This window comes from Vulpes lagopus, chromosome 7, assembly GCF_018345385.1.
Source record: "Vulpes lagopus strain Blue_001 chromosome 7, ASM1834538v1, whole genome shotgun sequence".
NCBI lineage: Eukaryota > Metazoa > Chordata > Mammalia > Carnivora > Canidae > Vulpes > Vulpes lagopus.
In genome coordinates, this window is record NC_054830.1 from 95,539,600 (window position 1) to 95,562,937 (window position 23,338).

A 23,338-nucleotide genomic window follows, 5' to 3' on the forward strand; every position below is an offset into this window, starting at 1 on the left:
ATAGGCCATCACAACTTCTTTCTAGATAGGTCTCATGAGACAAGGGAATAGAAACAAAAATAAACTATTGGGGCTATATCAAAATAAAATCTTCTACACAATGAAGGAAACAATCAACAAAACTAAAATGCAACCTTTGAAATGGGAGAAGATATTTGCAAATTACATATTTGATAAAGGGTTAGTATTCAAAATATATAAAGAACTTATACAACTCAACACCCAAAAAACAAATAACCCAATTAAAAGTGGGTAAAAGAGGAGGAGGGGCAAGATGGCAGAAGAGTAGGGTCCCCAAGTCACCTGTCCCCAACAAATTACCTAGATAACCTTCAAATCATCCTAAAAATCTACGAATTCGGCCTGAGATTTAAAGAGAGAACAGCTGGAATGCTACAGTGAGAAGAGTTCGCGCTTCTATCACGGTAGGAAGACAGAAAAAAGAAATAAAGACACAAAAGGCCTCCAAGGGGGAGGGGCCCCCGAGGAGCCAGGCTGAGGCCCGGGCGAGTGTCCCCAGGGCAGGAGAGCCCCGTCCCGGAGAAGCAGGAGCTGGACCAACCTTCCTGGGCGGAAAGGCACCCGCAGGGAGGTGGAGCAGGACCTGGGAGGGCGGGGATGCCCTCGGGCTCCCGGGGACACTAACAGGCACCTGCGCCACAGGAGAGTGCGCCGAGGCTCCCTAAGGGCTGCAGCGCGCACGGCGGGACCCAGAGCAGCTCGGAGGGGCTCGGGCGGCGGCTCCGCGGAGGGGGCTGCGGGGCGGGAGCGCGAATCCAACAGCGCAGACCCCGGAGCCCAGGGCGCGGGGACACAGCCCAGGATCCGGCCTCCCCCGGGACAGGCAGAGGCCGGGAGGGCCCAGGACAGCAAGGACGCTCCTGCCCCGAGCTAAGCAGATCACGGCTCCGCCCCGGAGCCTCCAGGCCCTGCAGACGGAGAGCCCCGGAGTTACTGCAGGAGCTGACTCCAGGGCTCCAGAGCTGCCGCCCCGCCACTGTGGCATCCTCCCGGGGCCTCACGGGGTAAACAACCCCCACTGAGCCCTGCATCAGGCAGGGGCAGAGCAGCTCCCCCAAGTGCTAACACCTGAGAATCAGCACAGCAGGCCCCTCCCCCAGAAGACCAGCTAGACAGAGCAGTTCCAGGGGAAGTCAAGGGACTTAAAGTATACAGAATCAGAAGATACTCCCCCGTGTTTTTTTGGTTTGGTTTGGTTTGGTTTGGTTTGGTTTGGTTTGGTTTTTTGCTTTATGATTTCTTTGCTTCCCCACCTCTTTTTTTTCTTTCTTTCTTTTTCTTTCTCTTTTTCTTCTCTTTTTTTTTCTTTTTTTCTTCCTTTTTTTCTATTTCTTTTTCTCTTTTCTTTCCTTCTTTCTCTCCTCTCTTTTTCTCCTTTTCCCAATACAACTTGTTTTTGCCACTCTGCACTGAGCAAAATGACTAGAAGGAAAACCTCACCTCAAAAGAAAGAATCAGAAACAGTCCTCTCTCCCACAGAGTTACAAAATCGGGATTACAATTCAATGGCAGAAAGCCAATGCAAAAGCACTATTATACAGCTACTGGTGGCTCTAGAAAAAAAGCATAAAGGACTCAAGGGACTTCAGGACTGCAGAATTTAGATCCAATCAGGAAGAAATTAAAAATCAATTGAATGAGATGGAACCCAAGCTAGAAGTCCTAACGACGAGGGTTAACGTGGTGGAAGAATGAGTGAGTGACACAGAAGACAAGTTGATGGCAAAGAGGGAAACTGAGGAAAAAAGAGACAGACAATTAAAAGACCATGAAGACAGATTAAGGGAAATAAACGACAGCCTGAGGAAGAAAAACCTATGTTTAATTGGGGTTCCCAAGGGCACCGAAAGGGACAGAGGCCCAGAATATGTATTTGAACAAATCCTAGCTGAAACTTTCCTAATCTGGAAAAGGAAACAGGCATTCAGATCCAGGAAATAGAGAGACCCCCCCCCCTAAAATCAATAAAAACCGTTCAACACCTCGACATTTAATAGTGAAGCTTGCAAATTCCAAAGATAAAGAGAAGATCCTTAAAGCAGCAAGAGACAAGAAATCCCTGACTTTTATGGGGAGGAGTATTAGGGTAACAGCAGACCTCTCCACAGAGACCTGGCAGGCCAGAAAGGGCTGGCAGGATATATTCAGGGTCCTAAATGAGAAAAACATGCAACCAAGAATACTTTATCCAGCAAGGCTCTCATTCAGAATGGAAGGAGAGATAAAGAGCTTCCAAGACAGGCAGGAACTGAAAGAATATGTGACCTCCAAACCACCTCTGCAAGAAATTTTAAGGGGGACTCTTAAAATTCCCCTTTAAGAAGAAGTTCAGTGGAACAATCCACAAAAACAAGGACTGAATAGATATCATGATGACACTAAACTCATATCTGTCAATAGTAACTCTGAATGTGAGCAGGCTTAATGACCCCATCAAAAGGTGCAGGGTTTCAGACTGGATAAAAAAGGAGGACCCATCTATTTGCTGTCTATAAGAGACTCACTTTAGACAGAAGGACACCTACAGCCTGAAAATAAAAGGTTGGAGAACCATTTACCATTCAAATGGTCCTCAAAAGAAAGCAGGGGTAGCCATCCTCATATCAGATAAACTAAAATTTACCCCGAAGACTATAGTGAGAGATGAAGAGGGACACTATCTCATACTTAAAGGATCTATCCAACAAGAGGACTTAAGAATCCTCAATATATATGCCCCGAATGTGGGAGCTGCCAAATATTTAAACCAATTAATAACCAAAGTGAGGAAATACTTAGATAATAATACACTTATACTTGGGGACTTCAATCTAGCTCTTTCTATACTCGATAGGTCTTCTAAGCACAACATCTCCAAAGAAACGAGAGCTTTCAATGATACACTGGACCAGATGGATTTCACAGATATCTACAGAACTTTACATCCAAACTCAACTGAATACACATTCTTCTCAAGTGCACATAACTTTCTCCAGAGCACATGAAACTTTCTCCAGAATAGACCACATACTGGGTCACAAATCGGTTCTGAACTGATACCAAAAGATTGGGATAGTCCCCTGTATATTCTCAGACCATAATGCCTTGAAATTAGAACTAAATCACAACAAGAAGTTTAGAAGGACCTCAAACACGTGGAGGTTAAGGACCATCCTGCTAAATGATGAAAGGGTCAATCAGGAAATTAAGGAAGAATTAAAAAGATTCATGGAAACTAATGAGAATGAAGATACAAGCGTTCAAAATCTTTGGGATGCAGCAAAAGCAGTCCTGAGGGGGAAATACATCGCAATACAAGCATCCATTCAAAAACTGGAAAGAACTAAAATACAAAAGCTAACCTTACACATAAAGGAGCTAGAGAAAAAACAGCAAATGGACCCCATGCCCAGCAGAAGAAGAGAGTTAATTAAAAGTTAGGCAGAACTCAAGAAAATCGAGACCAGAAGAACTGTGGAACAGATCAACAAAACCAGGAGTTGGTTCTTTGAAAGAATTAATAAGATAGATAAACCATTAGCCAACCTTATTAAAAAGAAGAGAGAGAAGACTCAAATTAATAAAATCATGAATGAGAAAGGAGAGATCACTACCAACATCAAGGAAATACAAACGATTTTAAAAACATACTATGAACAGCTCTATGCCAATAAATTAGGCAATCTAGAAGAAATGGATGCATTCCTGGAAAGCCACAAACTACCAAAACTGGAACAGGAAGAAACAGAAAACCTGAACCGGCCAATAACCTGGGAGGAAATTGAAGCAGTCATCAAAAACCTCCCAAGACACAAAGGTCCAGGGCCAGATGGCTTCCCAGGGGAATTCTATCAAATGTTTAAAGAAGAAATCATACCTATTCTACTAAAGCTGTTTAGAAAGATAGAAAGAGATGGAGTACTTCCAAATTCGTTCTATGAGGCCAGCATCACCTTAATTCCAAAACCAGACAAAGACCCACCAAAAAGGAGAATTACAGACCAATATCCCTGATGAACATGGATGCAAAAATTCTCAACAAGATACTAGCCAATAGGATCCAACAACACATTAAGAAAATTATTCACCGTGACCAACTAGGATTTATCCCCGGGACACAAGGTTGGTTCGACACTCGTAAAACAATCAATGTGATTCATCATATCAGCAAGAGAAAATCCAAGAACCATATGATCCTCTCATTAGATGCAGAGAAAGCATTTGACAAAATACAGCATCCATTCCTGATCAAAACTCTTCAGAGTGTAGGGATAGAGGGAACACTCTTCAACATCTTTAAAGCCATCTATGAAAAGCCCACAGCAAATATCATTCTCAATGGGGAAGCACTGGGAGCCTTTCCCCTAAGATCAGGAACAAGACAGGGATGTCCACTCTCACCACTGCTATTCAACATAGTATTGGAAGTCCTAGCCTCAGCAATCAGACAACAAAAAGACATTAAAGGCATTCAAATTGGCAAAGAAGAAGTCAAACTCTCCCTCTTTGCCGATGACATGATACTCTCCATAGAAAACCCAAAAGCCTCCACCCCAAGATTGCTAGAACTCATACAGCAATTTGGTAGCGTGGCAGAATACAAAATCAATGCCCAGAAGTCAGTGGCATTTCTATGCACTAACAATGAGACTGAAGAAAGAGAGATTAAGGAGTCCATCCCACTTACAATTGCACCCAAAAGCATAAGATACCTAGGAATAAACCTAACCAAAGAGGTAAAGAATCTATACCATAAAAACTACAGAACACTTCTGAAAGAAATTGAGGAAGACACAAAGAGATGGAAAAACATTCCATGCTCATGGATTGGCAGAATTCATATTGTGAAAATGTCAATGTTACCCAGGGCAATTTACACGTTTAATGCAATCCCTATCAGAATACCATGGACCTTCTTCAGAGAGTTAGAACAAATTATTTTAAGATTTGTGTGGAATCAGAAAAGACCCCAAACAGCCAGGGGAATTTTAAAAAAGAAAACCATAGCTGGGGGCATCACAATGCCAGATTTCAGGTCGTACTACAAAGCTGTGGTCATCAAGACAGTGTGGTACTGGCACAAAAACAGACACATAGATCAATGGAACAGAATAGAGAACCCAGAAGTGGACCCTGAACTTTATGGTCAACTAATATTTGATAAAGGAGGAAAGACTATCCATTGGAAGAAAGACAGTCTCTTCAATAAATGGTGCTGGGAAAATTGGACATCCACATGCAGAAGAATGAAACTAGACCACTCTCTTGCACCATACACAAAGATAAACTCAAAATGGATGAGAGATCTAAATGTGAGACAAGATTCCATCAAAATCCTAGAGGAGAACACAGGCAACACCCTTTTTGAACTCAGCCACAGTAACTTCTTGCACGATACATCCACGAAGGCAAAAGAAACAAAAGCAAAAATGAACTATTGGGACTTCATCAAGATAAGAAGCTTTTGCACAGCAAAGGATACAGTCAACAAAACTAAAAGACAACCTACAGAATGGGAGAAGATATTTGAAAATGACGTATCAGATAAAGGGCTAGTTTCCAAGATCTATAAAGAACTTATTAAACTCAACAGCAAAGAAACAAACAATCCAATCATGAAATGGGCAAAAGACATGAAGAGAAACCTCACAGAGGAAGACATGGACATGGCCAACCTGCACATGAGAAAATGCTCCGCATCACTTGCCATCAGGGAAATACAAATCACAACCACAGTGAGATACCACCTCACACCAGTGAGAATGGGGAAAATTAACAAGGCAGGAAACAACAAATTGGAGGATGTTGGAGAGGATGCAGAGAAAAGGGAACCCTCTTACACTGTTGGTGGGAATGTGAACTGGTGCAGCCACTCTGGAAAACTGTGTGGAGGTTCCTCAAAGAGTTAAAAATAGACCTGCCCTATGACCCAGCAATTGCACTGTTGGGGATTTACCCCAAAGATTCAGATGCAATGAAACGCCGGGACACCTGCACCCCGATGTTTCTAGCAGCACTGTCCACAATAGCCAAACTGTGGAAGGAGCCTTGGTGTCCATCAAAAGATGAATGGATAAGGAAGATGCGGTTTATGTATACAATGGAATATTACTCAGCCATTAGAAACGACAAATACCCACCATTTGCTTCAACGTGGATGGAACTGGAGGGTATTATGCTGACTGAAGCAAGTCAATTGGAGAAGGACAAACATTATATGTTCTCATTCATTTGGGGAATATAAATAATAGTGAAAGGGAATATAAGGGAAGGGAGAAGAATATCAGAAAGGGAGACAGAACATAAAGACTCCTAACTCTGGGAAACGAACTAGGGGTGGTGGAAGGGGAGGAGGGCGGGGGGTGGGGGTGAATGGGTGACAGGCACTGAGGGGGGCACTTGACGGGATGAGCACTGGGTGTTATTCTGTATGTTGGTAAATTGAACACCAATAAAAAATAAATTTATTAATAATGATAATGATAATAATAATAATATATTTTTTAAAATACCCCCCCAAATAAAAAAATAAAAATAAAGATGGGTAACAGATATAAACAGACATTTCTCCAAAGAAGACATCCAGATGGCCAACAGACATGAAAATATGCTCATTATCACTTATTATCAGGGAAACAAAAATCAAGATGACAATGAGATATCAACTCACACTTGTCAGAATGGCTAAAATCAACAGAACAAGAAACAACAGGTGTTGGTAACAATTTGAAGAAAAAGGAATACTCGTGCACTATTGATGAGAATGCAAACCGGTGCAGACTCTGTGGAAATTGATATGAAGTTTCCCAAAAAAGTTAAAAATGGAACTACCTCACAATCCAGCAATTGTACTACTGGGTGTGTACCCAAAGAATATAAGAACACTAATTCAAAGGAAACATGTACCCAATATTTATAGCAGCACTATTTATAATAGCAAAGATATGGAAATGCCCAAATTTCCATCAATTAATAAATGGATATAGAAGGTGTGATGAATATATGTACAATAATATATGGGTTAGTTATTATTTGTTATTACTACATATATAATAATAATGGATTTAGTATATATATAATAGAATATTACTCGGCCATAAAAAAGGAATGAAACCTTACAATTTGCAATTTGCAATGACATTGATGGAGCTAGAGTATGATGCTAAGATATATAAGTCAAAGAAAGACAAACACCATATAATTTCACTCATTTGTAGAATTTAAGAAACAAATGCACATAAGGGAGGAAAAAATAGAGAAAAACCAAGAAACAAGACTCTTGACTAGAGAGAACAGACTCATGGTTACCAGAGGGGAGGTGGTGGTGGCAGATGGGTGAAATAGGTGATGGGGATTTAGGAATTACTTGTAATGAACACTGGGTGATGTATGGATATGTTCAATTAGTATGTTGTACACCTGAAATGAATAAAATACTGTATGTTAACTAACTAGAATTAAAATAAAACTTAAAAAGAAATTAAAATATTCAGCACTCCTATTCATCAATATACACAATAAAGGCAGTGAGAAGACAGTCACAAATTAGGAGATATTGGTCTTACCTATAATGGATTCATATATATAGACCATGTAAAGAATGAATAAGAGGGAAGCTTGGGTGGCTTGATCCTGGGGTCCCGGGTGGAGTCCCACATTGGGCTTCCTGCATGGAGCCTGCTTCCCTCTCTGCCTGTGTCTCTGCTTCTCTGTGTGTGTGTGTGTCTCTCATGCATGAACAAATAAAATCTTTAAAAAAAAAAGAATGACTAGGAATTTTTTTCATTGACAATAATTCAATAGAAAAATTGCAGACATTTGACAAAAGATTAGTGTACAGACTATATAAAGAATGAGTATTTTAAATCAATGCAATAGAAAAATGGCAAAGACATTTCACAAAAGATGACAGAAAAGACATTTCACAAAAAAATTAAACAGATAAGATGTACTGTATCTCATGAGTAACTAGGGGAACATTAATCAAAATTATTATGACACAGGATATCATAACAACAGGATTACAAACATACATATTTTAACCATATTAAGTGTTTGGCAGAGACCTGGAGCCTCAGGAACTCTCATACATTGCTAGTAAGTGTGAAAATTGGTACACATCACTTTAAAAGACCATTGGACATAACCTAGAAGTTTCCAATCTGGTCATACCTCATGAGTCAGTAATTCCACTCTTAGTCTAATATCTAGAGAAATTTTTGCCCTTTTGTGCCAGAGGACATGTTTATATTAGCTCTCTTCCCAAGAGCAACAAATTGAAGCCATCCAGACTCTCCTGTCTGTAGAATGGATTGATAAATTATGGTATATTTATTTAATTAATTCTTCTCTAGCAAGCATAAAGGAATGAACCACAGCTAGACATAGACAAATAGATGAATCTCTGGAACACAGTAGTGGGAAAGAAAGATGAGTCTCAGGACAAAATATACGACTGGTTCCAAATTCTGTATAGTGCAACACCATATTTAGGTGGAAAACTTGAAAGGAAAAGAAAGTGTCATAGCAATGCATATTGGTAGTTATCTCTGATAGGGGCTGGAGGAGCACAGGAAAAAACTGATGATGTGCTAACTCTTAGAGTGAGGGAGAAGTAGATGCTTATTTTATTGTTATTTTAGAAATCTACTTGCGCATCCTGTGCCCTCACGTATATACTTAATAACAAAGTTTTAACACAATGCAAAATAAAGAGGGGATTCAGGCTGGTGACCTACATGAATAGACTCTAATGCCAGTGGTTGCCTAATGTCTATAGAATCCAACTGAGTGCAGAGAACAAAGCATGTGAGGAACACCTCTCAAGATTGAAGCTTTGCTCCCAAAGTGAGCATTGAAACTTGCCTCTGATGTAGATACTTGTGTGGTATAACTCCATAACTCTTAACAAAAATCCTCAGTTAAGTTCCATAAACAGTGTTTATAAGAAATTAAGCCATAATATTATCAAATCATGAATGTCCCAAGGGATTGTGCAGCCAAAAGAAGTTCAGTTTTATTGATGCATCCCATATTTTTCCATTTTTATTATAGTTCCATTTTCATTTGGACCTCTGTATCCGTTTCCACAGCTGTACTAAACAGAAACTCAAAGCCCAGAAAAACGATCAGACACAATATTCTGAAGATAAAATTTCAGAGAATATACCTTCCACAGCTCACATCTTAAAAGTGCCATAATAGCCTAGTGGACATTTCATTGGCAGTGAAATTCAAAACAGAGATTTCTATTCAGGATCTACCCTGAACTGAAGACCAGCAAGATTTTGTACTCTATTTTCTTGTCACTAGGTCTGTAAAATAGGAAAACTCATAGTGAGACCTTGAATGGATTATTGAAACAAGTAACTAGGAAAAATGTTTACCCTAATAGTACTGTGAGGTGCCGTGGTGCTGGACAAGAGATAGTCCATTAATGCTGACTAGAACAACATAGCTTTGAGACTTGGATCGCAGAAGCCCTCCCTCATTAAAAGAAGCCCATATGGCTCCCAAACCCATTGAAGACCCCCAACTATGTGCTTCCTTCAGCCTCAGATCTTTAATCAACACAGATGCTGAGATTTTAGCCAAGGTGCTTGCCCTGCATCTGAATAAACTGTTCCTGCAATTAATTAACCCAGACCAAGCAGTTTTTGTGCTGGTCACAGATCCTCTGGCAACCAGGGGAGACCCTCATCCATCATCTCACACCACCAAAACTCCCATTTATATCCCATCCTCAGATTCTGCAGAGGCATCTGAGGAGAGAGTGAGCCTCTTTATGTTTCAAACATGAACTAGATTTGTCATGGGTTTTTCTTCTTTCATTCCACAAGATTCCATCTCCTCATACTTTATGAAATGAAGCTTGCCCATCATTTTAAAAAACAACCAAAAGTTTATTTCCTCTTTCTGTTGTTCAATATACGCAAAGATTTTTTCTACATATACATATATCTTGTTAGAGATAAATAAATATTCAAACTTTTAACATCATGTAACCCAAAGCAGCAAGTGAATTTGATTTATTACTAGTCCCCTTTCCACAGTGTTGAAGTCTCCTTGAAAACTGTTATAAATCTAATCCCTGTCAACAGTGTTGAATTTAAAAAGAAAACAGATCTCTGTGATTCTTCCTCAGGGCTTTGATATTATCTCCCCCCAAATATATGGTAGGAAGGAGGCAGAATTAGACAACATGTTTATAATTCCATAATATGCTAAGAGCAACAAACTTCTTTTCCATTAGCAGCTAAAGATTAAGGAAGGATTAGAAAATTTGCACGTGTGTTAACAAGGGTGCAACAGAGCAGCATTGAGAAGTTGTTGGGAGAATAACACCCACCCTGACTCTCTACTGTTAATGAAGTGTAAGTCTCATTTTCTCCTGCAACTGACTATTCAAATTCTCTCCACTCCAACTTGTACAGCTTCTTTTAATTTCCACTCCCAGTCTCCTTGCAGTTTCTTCAAGCTACTTTTATTAATTTCAGAAAGAAGTTGTTTTTACATTTTCTTTTAAGCTGTTCATCTTTTGTTTAAGCTTATTATGTCTTTGGACTAAAATATTTTCCATAGGAAAATATCCTTAAATTGATGATAGACTGAGAGAACAAGGTTCAGTAAGCACATGTGTGATGAAAAAATTTTTACCAAACTTAGATCCTTGAACTCTACTCTGTGATGGGCACCTGTCACGGACGCTGCCAGCCATTTGGTTGGTCAGAAAAGTAAAATGGAATGTTTTTGTTGCAGGTAAAATTACTCTTGCCCTTCTGCTAGGTCCCAGGTTAAACACTGCTTTGCAGAGTACCCAATTCTTCCACAAGCAATTTCTGACATTTAAAAAGTCTACATATTACAACAAAAACTCCCTCACTCTCATTTCTCAATCATAGCCTTTTAATTAGATTCATCCAAATGAATCAACTAATATCTTGATTCAAGAGCCATCAGGAAGTAAACTAAAACTAAAGCATACTTTAATAAAACAAATTAAATGTAACTATTACCCCAGAGTAACAGATAGTAGAACTTAATTCACTAAAATAAATTTTATGACCCACTTAGAACATTGGGTCAAAATCTGTGAAGAGAAACTCATTTTCTCTTCTCGATTCCCTACAGTTTTTGTTTTGCGTTGTTGTTGTTGTTGTTTTCACTGTAGCAAATGTGGCCAATTATTGAACTCCAAATAATATTTTATAATTTAGAAATACTAGTAATAATACTATATGGGACTTATACTTCCCTTATATTTAATATATTGGAATTTATAACATTTAGAATCCCTTACAAAATGCTTATAATTCATATTTTAGAATGTATACAAGCTAACCAGAATTGTATTATAAATAATAATGCTTAAAGCTTTGTGTATTGCATCTAATTTGAATTAGATTGTAATTATCAAAGTAATACCTTCAAAAATTACCTATAAGAAATAAATTACATAAGCCTGGATAATATAAGGAAAATATGCAAAAATCAGAAATTAAATTTAAAGGTGAAAGATCTTAACAACAATGTTTTTATAAATAAAACCCAAAGAAAAAGTCTTTATAACAGAAAGGTTACAAAGTAATACCATTTCAAGAACTTCAGCTTCTAAATCTATTCTAGAAACATAGGGAAAATGTTGTTTTTTTTCAAATAAGTTGGAAAAATCTTCTTTTTCTCAAGTGAAACCTACTTAAATTCAATTTGTTTTCAAGAAGGAGCAAAATAAGAACAATTACTACATCATTGTAAGGGGATAAAAGCACACAGAGACATCATAAGTCCACAAGCTGCAATTAATGCAAAAATTTCTAGATTCATTCAATTGTGTGTCTGCACACATATACATATGTTTGGAATAGTATTTATACTTAAATTTCTATGGGAAAGAATAATAAAAGCAGATCTTATTACTTATTCTAAGACTATTAGGTAGGAAATAAGTTTCTAGTTTCAAATGTTTGTAATTAACACAATCATTCTACCATCAGTTACTGTTACACTAGCAGTACTGTATGACAGTAAAAATGGAAATTAGCATTTCTTATCATTTCACAAAGATCTTTTTGGATAAGGTCATAGGGCCTTCATATGGGAAAGACCAGCTTATAATGAGATTCTTATGGCAATTTTTAAATTTAACCCCCTTAAGTGTCACATAAGTCGAACACACTTTTATTGAATTTATTCTTTAACAAATGAGGTTATAGTGAGGTTAACATTACCTGCAATTATACTATGGATGATAGCCAGACAGATGTGTTTTAAATCTACTTACCAAGTGATTATTTTAAAAGATAACCTGGTCATTAGTTTTAGAAATAAATTAAAATGTCCTAAAGATACTATTTCCTGATTTGTTTATATAGCAAAAAAAATTTTTATAAATATTTGACTGGAGAATATTATTTTTCTGTTTAAGAAAATCTATCTTTCTTCTTGTTTTAAGGAGGAGGGAGAGAGGGAGAGGGAAAGAGAGAATATCAAGCAGACTCCCCACTGAGTGCAGAGCCAGACACAGCTGAATCTCACGACCCTGAACTGAAATCAAGAGTAGGACCCTTAAACAACTGAGCCACCCAGGCACCTGAAAATATTTTCATATTTAAGAAGATATTTTTATTTAAAACCACCTAGGATACAGAGGAATCTAAAAATTTGTTTTAAATATATACTTTATTATATCAATATTTAAATTAGTAATAAGATTATTTTGAATTAACAAAATGGCAGTGGATTTTCCTAGTAGTTGGGATATTTTTAGTTTGGAAAATTATTGAGAATTGAAATTAGTTAACTAAAAAAGTTTTTTAAAAAGAGACTGATGGTTGCACAGCACTTTGAATATAATAAATGCCACTGAATTGTACACTTAATGGTCAATTTTATGTTTTATATATATTTTGCCATAATTAAAAAAAGAGGAAGTAGGGATGATTTGATTCTGTGATAAGGATGCCCATGAACATGGTTGTGCAATCACTTTAGTCTTCTCTAAACAAGGGGCTTATCTCTGAGAATTTTATTTAACTATTCTAAATCTCAGTTCCTGCTTAGAAGTTGTATTTTCCACATCCACAGGCTTGTCACAGGAAAATGAGAGTCATTATTAAGAAGAAGAAGAAAACTGTAGAAAGTAACATACAAAAAAAAAAAAAAAGGAAAATGGGAAAATAGTATTACACAAAAGGTTAACAGTATGTTTTGGAAGATATATGTTATTTACTTCTTTATGCCAAAATCTCAGAAATATTTAAAACCATATGGACCAGGAACAAAACTATAAGGATATTAGAATGGAGGCTTATTGGTACAGTTTAATCAAGTCATTTGATGAAAATTTTCTTCATCTATTCAGCAAACCCTACGTACCTTCCCTGTGAACCAACCACTGGTCTAAACAAAGGGGAAACAAAGAGTACGTGATATCTGTCCTAAACATATTCTCAATGGGAAGGGAAAGAAAGTGTGCTCAACAGGTTCGGGGCCTCAGTCTCTTCACTCCCTGGTATTATGTCTGTGTATATCCTATGGCAAAAGGAAATCAAGGTTGCCAATGGAATGAAAGCTGCTTATCAGCTGACTTTAAAAGAAGGAGATTATCCTGGCCCATGTAATCATATGGGTCCCTGAAGGGAAGAGAGAAGCATGGGTCAGAGAGCAACAAGAGAATCTGTGGCACAGGGAGACTCCCACTCTTAGAAGATGAACAAGGAGAGACCACAAGACAAGGAATGTTGATGGCCTCTCGAAGCTAGGAACAGCCTCACCTGGAGGCCAGCACAAAAAGGAGACTTTAGTCCTACAAACCACAAAGAAACTAAGTCTGCCAATGACCCAAATGAGGAAGGAAACAGATTGTCTCTCTAGAGTCTGCAGAGAGGAACACAGCCCTTCCGATACTTTAATTATAGGTTTAAGAGACCAATACTGGACTTGTGACCTGCAGAGATTGATTATGGTCTGGGCTAGAACTTGGTTGAGTAGCCATGTATAGATGTATAGAAGCCTGGGAAATGCAGTCTAGCTCATGTGCTTAAGGGGGAAGGGCAATGAGTTTGCTAAAGAGCTAGCTAGTCACCAAAGCATAACTCAATAAAAAAAGAAACCAAGATACAGATAATTTGCCAGAAATGAAATAAATCCAATAATATTAAGGCATTTAATATCACCATGAGTCAAAGATACATTTAAAAAAAAAGAATTACAGTTATTCACTTTACCACATTAGGAAAGTTTTTTTTTTTTTTAATGATAATATCTGTTATTGGACTAGATCAGGAGAAAGTAAGACTCTCATACAGGCTGGAAGAAGCATCACCCTTCCTTGAGGACAATTTGGAAGTGTATGTCAGAACTGTTCAAAACATACATCCTGAGATTCAGCAACATGGCATGTAGGAATTGTTCTATGGAAAATATTAAATATCTTGCAAAATTTCACTCTAGCAACATTTAAAATGGAAATTATAAAAATAAATAAAAATAAATAAAAATAAAATGGAAATTATGACTAGACAAATATACATTTGAATCTGTATATTATTGAATTGGATTTTTTATAGCTAGCATATATTCTTTATGTACTGTTTAAAAGAAAATTTTAAAGTATCTATAATTTACCAAGGAATTAACTTTTAGAGATGTAACCCAAGGAAATCAAGAAGTATGTAAAGACTTCCTTATATGATTGTTGAAACAATCTAAATGTTCAAAAATAGAAACACAACACACTCATTAAAAACAATGATTGTAGTGATTTACTTCCTAACATGGAAAAAGATGAAATACATATGCTATTAATATACTATTAATTCATTTAAATTAATATACTATTGATTTTAAAAAGGGCTATGAAACATTATGCACAATATTGATGACTCCCTGTTTGTAAGAGAAAGTGTACATCAGCATGTGTAAAATATGTAGTATGTTACCTAGCAAAAGGTCTGAAAGGCATTTATATTGTTAAAATACAACATGGAATTATAGGTGGTATTTATTTTCTCCTTATGTCTTTCCTTTTTTCAAATAATAATGATAATCCTATATTGCCTGTATAATATAAAAATGTATTATGATAAAAAAATACAGATAGGAGAAGGTTCTAGAATTCAGATTCTGAAAACAAAAATGAATCAGTGTAATAACTTTACAGTGTGGAGGTTTCTTTCTTTCTTTCTTTCTTTCTTTCTTTCTTTCTTTCTTTCTTTCTTTCTTTTTCTTCTTTCTTTGAATACAGAGATGTCTTATCTTTAATCTAGAATATTCTGCCATAAAACCTGCCAAGCCTAACATCTCTTTTGCATCCACTCTTCCCAAGACATTGCTCCTAGAATTTGACTAGCCATACAAAAAATCTAACTGCTCTGGAAACTTCAGCCGGAGAGGATAAAAGAAATCAGAATGTTTCCATGAAAATATAAGTCGCTTCTTCAGAAAGCATTGCCCACACTTATGTACAGGTGGAATAATAGACTCTGGTACTAAATATTAACTGCATGTAGTAAGAACCTCTTTCCACAATTACAGTTAAAGAAAGACAAAGAATAGCTACCAGTTTTTGTTCCTGCATGCTTGGGAAGGACGTCTACCAATAAGTCAACCAAACAAGATCTTAAATTATTTTTTAAAGATTTTATTTATTCATGAGAGACACAGATAGAGATAGAGAGAAAGAGAGAGAGAGAGAGAGAGAGAGGCAGAGACACAGGCAGAGGGAGAAGCAAGCTCCATGCAGAAAGCCCGACGTGGGACTTGATCTCGGGTCTCCAGGATCACGTCGTGGGCGGAAGGCGGCGCTAAACCGCTGAGCCACCCCGGCTGCCAAGATCTTAAATTCTTAATGTGATTTGTGGGGAAAGCACATGAGCAAGCAAGAGACCCATATCTTACATCCAGATAGGGTAGTTGCTCCTTTAGCATTTCTCACTGAACACCATCATGGGCAAAGACCATGATATTCAAATATACAATTTTGAGATTGAGCAGATCTGGGTGATGACAAAGTCTAACATGGGGCTGAAAGGTTGAGAAGGAGAACGACATCAGAATAAAGAGTTCAATCACTGGGAAGCTGGAGCATTGGATGGGTCTTCTGGATGGACAGAGAAATTACCCACCATGATGACATGGGGAAGAGAGGAAAACCATAACCCAGGTGTCAAAGTCTCAGTAGATGCAGAAGCATAAATAGAAGGGAGGGAGACAGAAGCTTTAAACATGGAGAAGTTTTTGCTTATAATACAAGAGTACTAGGTTGGAAATAACTGGAATGTTAATTCTTTTTCCTAGAACTGGACTAAGCTGAGCTTGGAAAAGAGAGCCACCCTCATCTGAATTGTTTAAGTTGCCCTCAAAGAACATCTAAATTTTAGCAGAGAACAAGAGATGAGGAATATGATAAGGCTAAGGAAGTAGGGAGTTTTGTTTATTATAGAAAAATGTTCCGGAAGTATTAATACAGTGGAAATAATATTAGCTAACAATTATAAAGTACACACTAGGTGATTGACTCAGTAACTCTCCACAATAACCCAAAGTAAGTGTTAATATTATCCCCTGTTCCAGTTGAGGAAACAGGCATGAGAGATTAAGTGACTTGCCCAGTATCATATGGCTTGTAAGTGGACATAGCCAGGATCCAAACCAGATAATCCAGTTCCAAAGTCCACACTTGGAAGCACTACTTTCTCCTCCAACCAAAAGGTTTGGAAAAGGGAGTTAAAGGAGAAGAAGATATCCTCCTTTCTCATGGCCAAATAATATTCCATTGTGTAGATGCACCACAATCATGTTTATCCCTTCATGTTTATCCCGTTGATGGACGTTTGCATTGTTTCCACATCTTGACTATTGTGAATAGTGCTGTAATAAACATAGGAATATAGATATCTCTTCAATATTCTGTTTTCATTTCCTTTAGGTATATTCCCAGAAGTAGAATTTCTGGATCTATTTTTTTGGGAAACCTCCATGTTGTTGTCCATAGTGACTGGACCAGCTTACATTCCCACAACAATGGACAAGGGTTCCCTTTTTACCACAGCCTCACCAGTACCTGTTTTCTTGTCTTCTTGATGATAGCCATTCTAACAGTTGTGAGGTGATAGCTTATTGTGATTTTTATTTGCATTTCCCTGCTGATTAGTGAGGCTGAGCATCTTTTCATGTGCCTGTTGGCCATTTTGATATCCTCTTTGGAAAAATATCTCTTTAGTTCTTCTGCCCATTTTTAAATTGGATTGTTTACAATTTTACAATGTTACATGCCAAATTTATTCAATTAAAAAAAGAGGGAGAGAGTGGAAAGAAGACTAGCAGAAGAGGAAGCAACAAAGTGATAAGAGTCCCAGAGGCAAGGTTTGGCAAAACCAGCAAGTTCAAGGAACAGAGTCTGAAAACTGTAGAGATCACAGGAGATTCATATTCCTATTTAAAAATTTGCCTGGATGTAATATTGATTATGACATTATCCATACTCAAAATCTTAAATATCAGTGTCTATTCATCTCTAAATAGCAATTTCAAAATAATAACCTAACAAATCACTTCTGAATAATCTATATAGTACACCACACACACACACACACACACACACACACACACACACGCACCCAGGTTATAGGTTGTGGTTTAACATGCTTAGACTTATTGGATGCTTTTTTATAATAGAATTTTAACAAATGTCTCCTAAGAAACTACATCTCTGGAAAACAGTGATGTTTGGTTCTTACTAGATCCATACAAGAAGAGAAATAAAGTAAAACCAAGAGAAGGTAGCCAAAAGCAAATTGGCCTCCAAAATACGGAGGCATAATTAAGTTTCACTCATAAATCTAAATAGATGTCATATATTTTGTATTTAAGCTATTTAGCATAAAATTAATACAAGGTAGTATAATATGCCAAAATTAGAGTATTTTTGACAAATTTAGTGTCTAAAACCTTAGTACATTCTTAGGATTTTTTTCAGCCTATTCCATATTTCCCATATCATTTATGAATATGAAAATTATTCCTCATACAATACTATGCTAGAGACAATATTGAATCAGTATTTATGCCAAAAAAGTTTAGGTAAAAGAAAGAGATTTATTTTTTTTTTTACTTGAAAGATACAAAGGACACATGCAAAACTGTTTGGGGTTTGAATTACACAGATCCTGCCCCAATCCTCTCTTTCACATTCCTTATGTAGACCTGACCTCTGACAAAGGTTTTAACTAACAAGCAAATTTAACACTTCAGCTGTTTACCATGCCTTAAATCTGACCATTTTGGAGTGCCTTCAAATGAGCCAGATGAGAAACTACTTAATTAGGATTTTAATTATTTTCTTGCATTCTGATAGTATCTGGGAGTCACTGAGAAGCAGCTTGTTCCTGCAGTTTCTCAGCTGCTAACACTGTTCCCCAAGGCGATGTTGGTGGTAAATTCCCAGCTCTGGGGAGTGCCAGAAAGAAGCTGCACACTGTGGAGTGGGGAGGTGCTACGGGGCCCGCCTGAACTTTGCTGTAGCCTGAACTCCATCATCTCAGTGGGACACAACTGTCTCCTTTCAGTAGGATGAAGTTAGTGTATTTTGGCTTCAAAATCATGTTGTATCTTTGAACTTCTCTGCGTTCCTACAGTGACTGAGTTCTGAGTAATAAAGTGAGAGTCAGCTGTTGATGATTTTAACTTTTAAGCAGAATCAGATAAAAGTGTGTATGTGTCTACAATTCACGTGTTTAAATATCAGTATTTTCAGCCACATATTTGTTTAAAAAGTGTAGGAGAATTAACTTCATTCTGGAAATTTTCCCTAATTTAAGATTTAACAACAAAGAAAAAAATTCTGGGTTGGCATTTAGACATCTCTCAGAAGACAGAAAGGTGGAGGTTTAGACATTTTAGACTTTAGTCAAATTATTATTTCTGTATGAAATTCATTTGTGGAGTACTGTGAGGTAGCTTATGTTTACATAAAAAATAAATATGTTAGCTCCTTTGTATTTGTTACTGCAGTGATTATTCTGGAGCCTAGTTATAGTATCACCCATTCAAAGGCAGACTTTAGTTTAAGGCACACTTCTAATTTTGCCGAGAATTACTACAGAAACATCTCAAGGATATTGATTTCATTTCATTTCATTTCATTTCTTTCTTTCTTTCTTTCTTTCTTTCTTTCTTTCTTTCTTTCTTTCTAGATTTTATTTATTTATTTGACACAGAGAGCACAAGCAGGGAGAGGGGGGGAGGGAGAAGCAGACTCCCCTCTGAGCAGGGAGCCCAATGCGGGGCTCCATCCCAGAACCCTGGGATCATGACCTGAGCTGAAAGTAGATGCCTGACTGAGGCACCCAGACACCCCTTCTTTTTTTTAAGATTTATTTATTTAATTACTTGAGAGAGGATTGTGCACATGTACAAGTAGGGGTAGTGGCAAAGGGAGAGAATCTTTGAGTGGACTCCCCAATGAACCCAGAGCTCCAACTTAGGGCTTGATCCCACAATCCATGAGATGAAACCAAGAGTCAGATGCTTAACCAACTGAGCCACCCAGGTGCCCCTTCATTTCACTTCTATACTTCAAGCTGAATCTCCGGAGACAACTACAGTAAGCAGAATCTTAAAGATGGCTCACCTAGATTCCTGTTTCTAGTTATTCAATAGAATGCTAATGTAGATACTACTGTGGAGGGATTTTGAGGCCTTGAGTCCTCTGCATGCAAGGCCATGGCTCAGAAGAGCCCCACAATCAATGGCAACAACCTGCCCTATGGAGACCTGACCTCCGAGGTGACCAGACGCAGAGTCACCATGGCCACCAGAAAAGAGCGATTTACTAAGAAAAGCGATGAAGCCAGGGTGATATCCTCCCCTCTGGATCTGGAGCAAGTCCCTTCTAGTGTGGCCGGCCCTACAGAACCTCCGGCCCCTCCTCCTTCACCAGTAGAAGACTGCAGAATCTAAGTGGGCTTCTACATCATTCCAGCAAAGTTCCCCTGATGTCTTTGGGGGTGTCTTTGAAGACAGTCTTGAAACATCTTTCTTCTTTCTTTCCTATTTTTCTTGTCAATCACTGCTGAGTGTTGTTTATCCTCACTAGTGCATGTAGAGCCATCTTTGGTCGTTCAAGTCAAGTCTCTGATATGTGTCCACATTTGGTCTTTAATTTGTGTCCTTCTATAGAACGTAGTAAATTGTATTGGAATTTAAAAAAAGATCAGGTTTCAATGTTTGTTATTAAATATGGATGAATAAAAAAAAAAAACCCTGTTCTAATCACGGAGCCTTTCAAAAGCAGAGAGCTTTCTCTGACCAGTAGCAGAAGGAAAAACCAGGGAAAGTGAAAACTAAGGATTTGACAGCCCATTGCTGGTTTTGAAAAGGGAAGGGTTGTGGGGCAAGGATCAGAGCAAAGAAGAGCTTCCAAAAACCGGGAATGACCCCCAGCCAACAATCAACCAGAAAATATTGGAGACTTCAGTCCTACAATTATAAGGAACTAAATTCAGCTGACAACCTTAATGAGCTTGGTAGCAAATTCTTCCTCTGATATCACAGATAAGAGCTTACCTTCCAAGACCCTTAACAGAAAGCGCTACTGAGAGTTGTAGGACTTCCGACCTACAGACAGACCTAATAGATGGATATTGTTTTAAACTAATAAGTTGGTGGTGATCTGTTTTAAAGCAAGAAAAAACAGATGCACTGGTGCTTCAAAATATTCAGATCTGCATATTGTTCTGCCAATTCTGACTTGATATAAGGACTCATTTTCTTTCCCAAGTCGGACTTATCCCTGTTATCCTCTCCTCCTTGCTTGTACCTGACTTCCAACTTTTGTTTGCTCTTTTCTAGCCCACTTGTTAGTGTTTTGGATGGTAGATAAGAACAGAAAAGATCAAGGACAATATTTACATTGTGTTTTCCAAAAATGTAAGCTAAAAACCACTGGTGGTATCTACGAATATGGTTTTACATAGTTCCCAGACCCGGCTTTAATTAATACTGGGTCTCACGTGAAAACGTTTTCACTCTTCTGCTCTCTTCCAATCCTTCTGTTCCAATAAAAGAGAAAGTTTCCATTTGGTACTAATAGGATGCAACACCTAACACTGACAAATATCCCTTTTTTAAAGCATGCCTCAACTGGAGAGCCCTCCACATTCACAGTATCTAATTAGAAGTTAATATTGTATATTTTATTTCATTACTTTTTGTTTTTCTTTTTGGCTAGCTATATGGCTTTCAGGTTTTGGAGGTAATATAAAATTTCTTTTTAAAGAAACTGTTGAGTCTAAGTTGTGTTTGTTTTCCCTGTATTTTGATATCTCTGAAATCAGGATTTGTTTCATGATCTTTTGGCTTTTGCTGCCTCTAGCTACCCCACTTGTCCCACAGAACAGAGTGAAGCAGATATAAGATACATACTCAGCAGCCCTTCCCCAGCCCTGTTCATCCAGTCTCCTCTTCAAGTTCTTTTTCCCCCTAAACCCAAGCCTGGGAGTCCCTGCACTGAAAATTCAGAGATTTTACACTGGACGAGCCTGCTGCAGGGCAAGGTGGATTTATTTCGGCTGTGATCCAATATTAATACTCATCAGCTATGAAAACAGAAATACAAACTATTTTTTCTTAGTTGAGTAAGAAACAGGAAACTCATTCAGGGCTGAGAGGAAGTCTAAACGAGTAATTTCAACAAGTGGAAAATAAAACTTCTAAGATAAGAAGGTATTGTATAACTCAGTTGGCATATTTTTGCTTCCTTGGTGGTACAAAAAATATCTCACAATGGATAGTCCACTAGATTCAGTGAAACATGGTAAATACACTTAAGTAGAAATTATTAAGTGAACAGATCTCATAAGTGTCTTAAATTATGAAGGTGGTACATAAATGGTTCATAAATGAGTGAGGTTTGTAAACTACTGGTCTTAGCACAGGTGGGGTTGAGTTCCAACTCTGATTGTAAAGGTGTCAAGAGTAACACATAACGTTGATCCTAAAGCTAAAAGGAAAGTAACTGTGAGATAAAGGCTTTCTCGAAAGTAAAGACATCTCTCATATTTGGTCTCCCACTCCTGGATAAAGAATCACTGACTCTACCTATTTTCAGAGTGGTGATGTGGATCTGAGGAGAGGCTCCTATATTCTGTGATTTGCTCTGAAAAGTAATAGTGACTTGCATAAGCCTTGCATCAAAACTTCAGTTCCTTCCTTAGACTACAGTAAAAAATAGGGTTACATTTAGGATAGAGTGAGCTTGCTCCAAGAGTCATGGACTTATCTAGAACATACATTGGTCTTTAGTTTCTGAGATTCCGGCTCCACAGAAATTATAAAACCCTAATGAAGCAGGATTTTGAAAATGAGTGGATATACACTGTAACTTTGAAGCCAGGCTGATTATGTTTTTTAGGGAATGCATTTTCTTTTCCTCTTTTTACCCATTTCATTCAAGCCCCATCTCCTTCAAATAGTGGTGCTCTGCATTTTTATCAGCCACAGTGCTCTCCGGAGAAGCTTGCATATACCCACTGGCCGGTTCTGAAGGGACAAAAGGCAGGCATGTGCTCCTTCCTTCATTACACACTTTTCGTGGTAAAATAGAGAAAGCAAACACCACTATAGGCACATGTATCCCATAGAGTTCCACCGGGGAAAAGAATCATGATGAGTGCTGTGGAAGGAGGAACTTATTAAAGGGATTGGAGCTTACACAGTTGTGGGAGCGGATGAATCTAGAGAGGAATGTTGCCTCAGTGTCTGTCTGAGGTCAGGATAGGTCAATAAGTTCAGCAGCTGGGAAGATACGCTGGAGGGGAAGAGGGGAGTGTGAGAGGATGAACTGGAAGCTGAGGAAGGTTGGAGCTAGCAGATCAGTGACTAGGGGCACCAGCTGCAGTGGTGCCTGGAGTCCTGCGCCTGCCCTCAGAACATAATGATGACCACTTCACTTCTGCACTCTATATTTTGTGCAAATTTCTCTTGTTGCCATCCCTCGCCTGGTACCACACAGGCAAAGGGATTCTGGGTAAAACAGTCCCAACCTCACCAAATTGACAAGGTGCTAAACCACCACAGTAAGGTAGAACTCAGTGGCTGTCGAAGATCATAGAGCAGAGATAAGCCCACAAGGGTCCTCCAGGACACCTCGTCTTTATCTAGCCTCATCTCCCATTTAGACCGGAAAAAAAAATCCTATTATGGATTGATTTTCAACATTTATGCCTAAAAGCCAGACTAAGACATTGTTCGAGATCTATCAGACTTTGAGGACTGATCCCAGAGCTAAGTGGCAGAAGAGCAAAGCAGTACTATAGTGCTTGGAAAGAGCCAGCCCTTT

At 38.1% G+C, this 23,338-nt stretch overlaps 1 protein-coding gene across 1 annotated transcript; it reads left to right on the plus strand.

The window, feature by feature from the left end:
• Positions 1-19,722: 19,722 nt before the first annotated feature.
• MYOCOS (myocilin opposite strand) lies at positions 19,723-19,959 on the plus strand. The gene has a single exon (XM_041762472.1). It carries the CDS (start codon positions 19,723-19,725, stop codon positions 19,957-19,959), a length of 237 nt encoding a protein of 78 aa, XP_041618406.1.
• Positions 19,960-23,338: the final 3,379 nt, after the last annotated feature.

What these genes read in the sequence shown, in the direction of transcription:
- MYOCOS (XM_041762472.1), top strand. Translation starts at nt 19,723, where the DNA reads ATGGCTCAGAAGAGCCCCACAATCAATGGCAACAACCTGCCCTATGGA.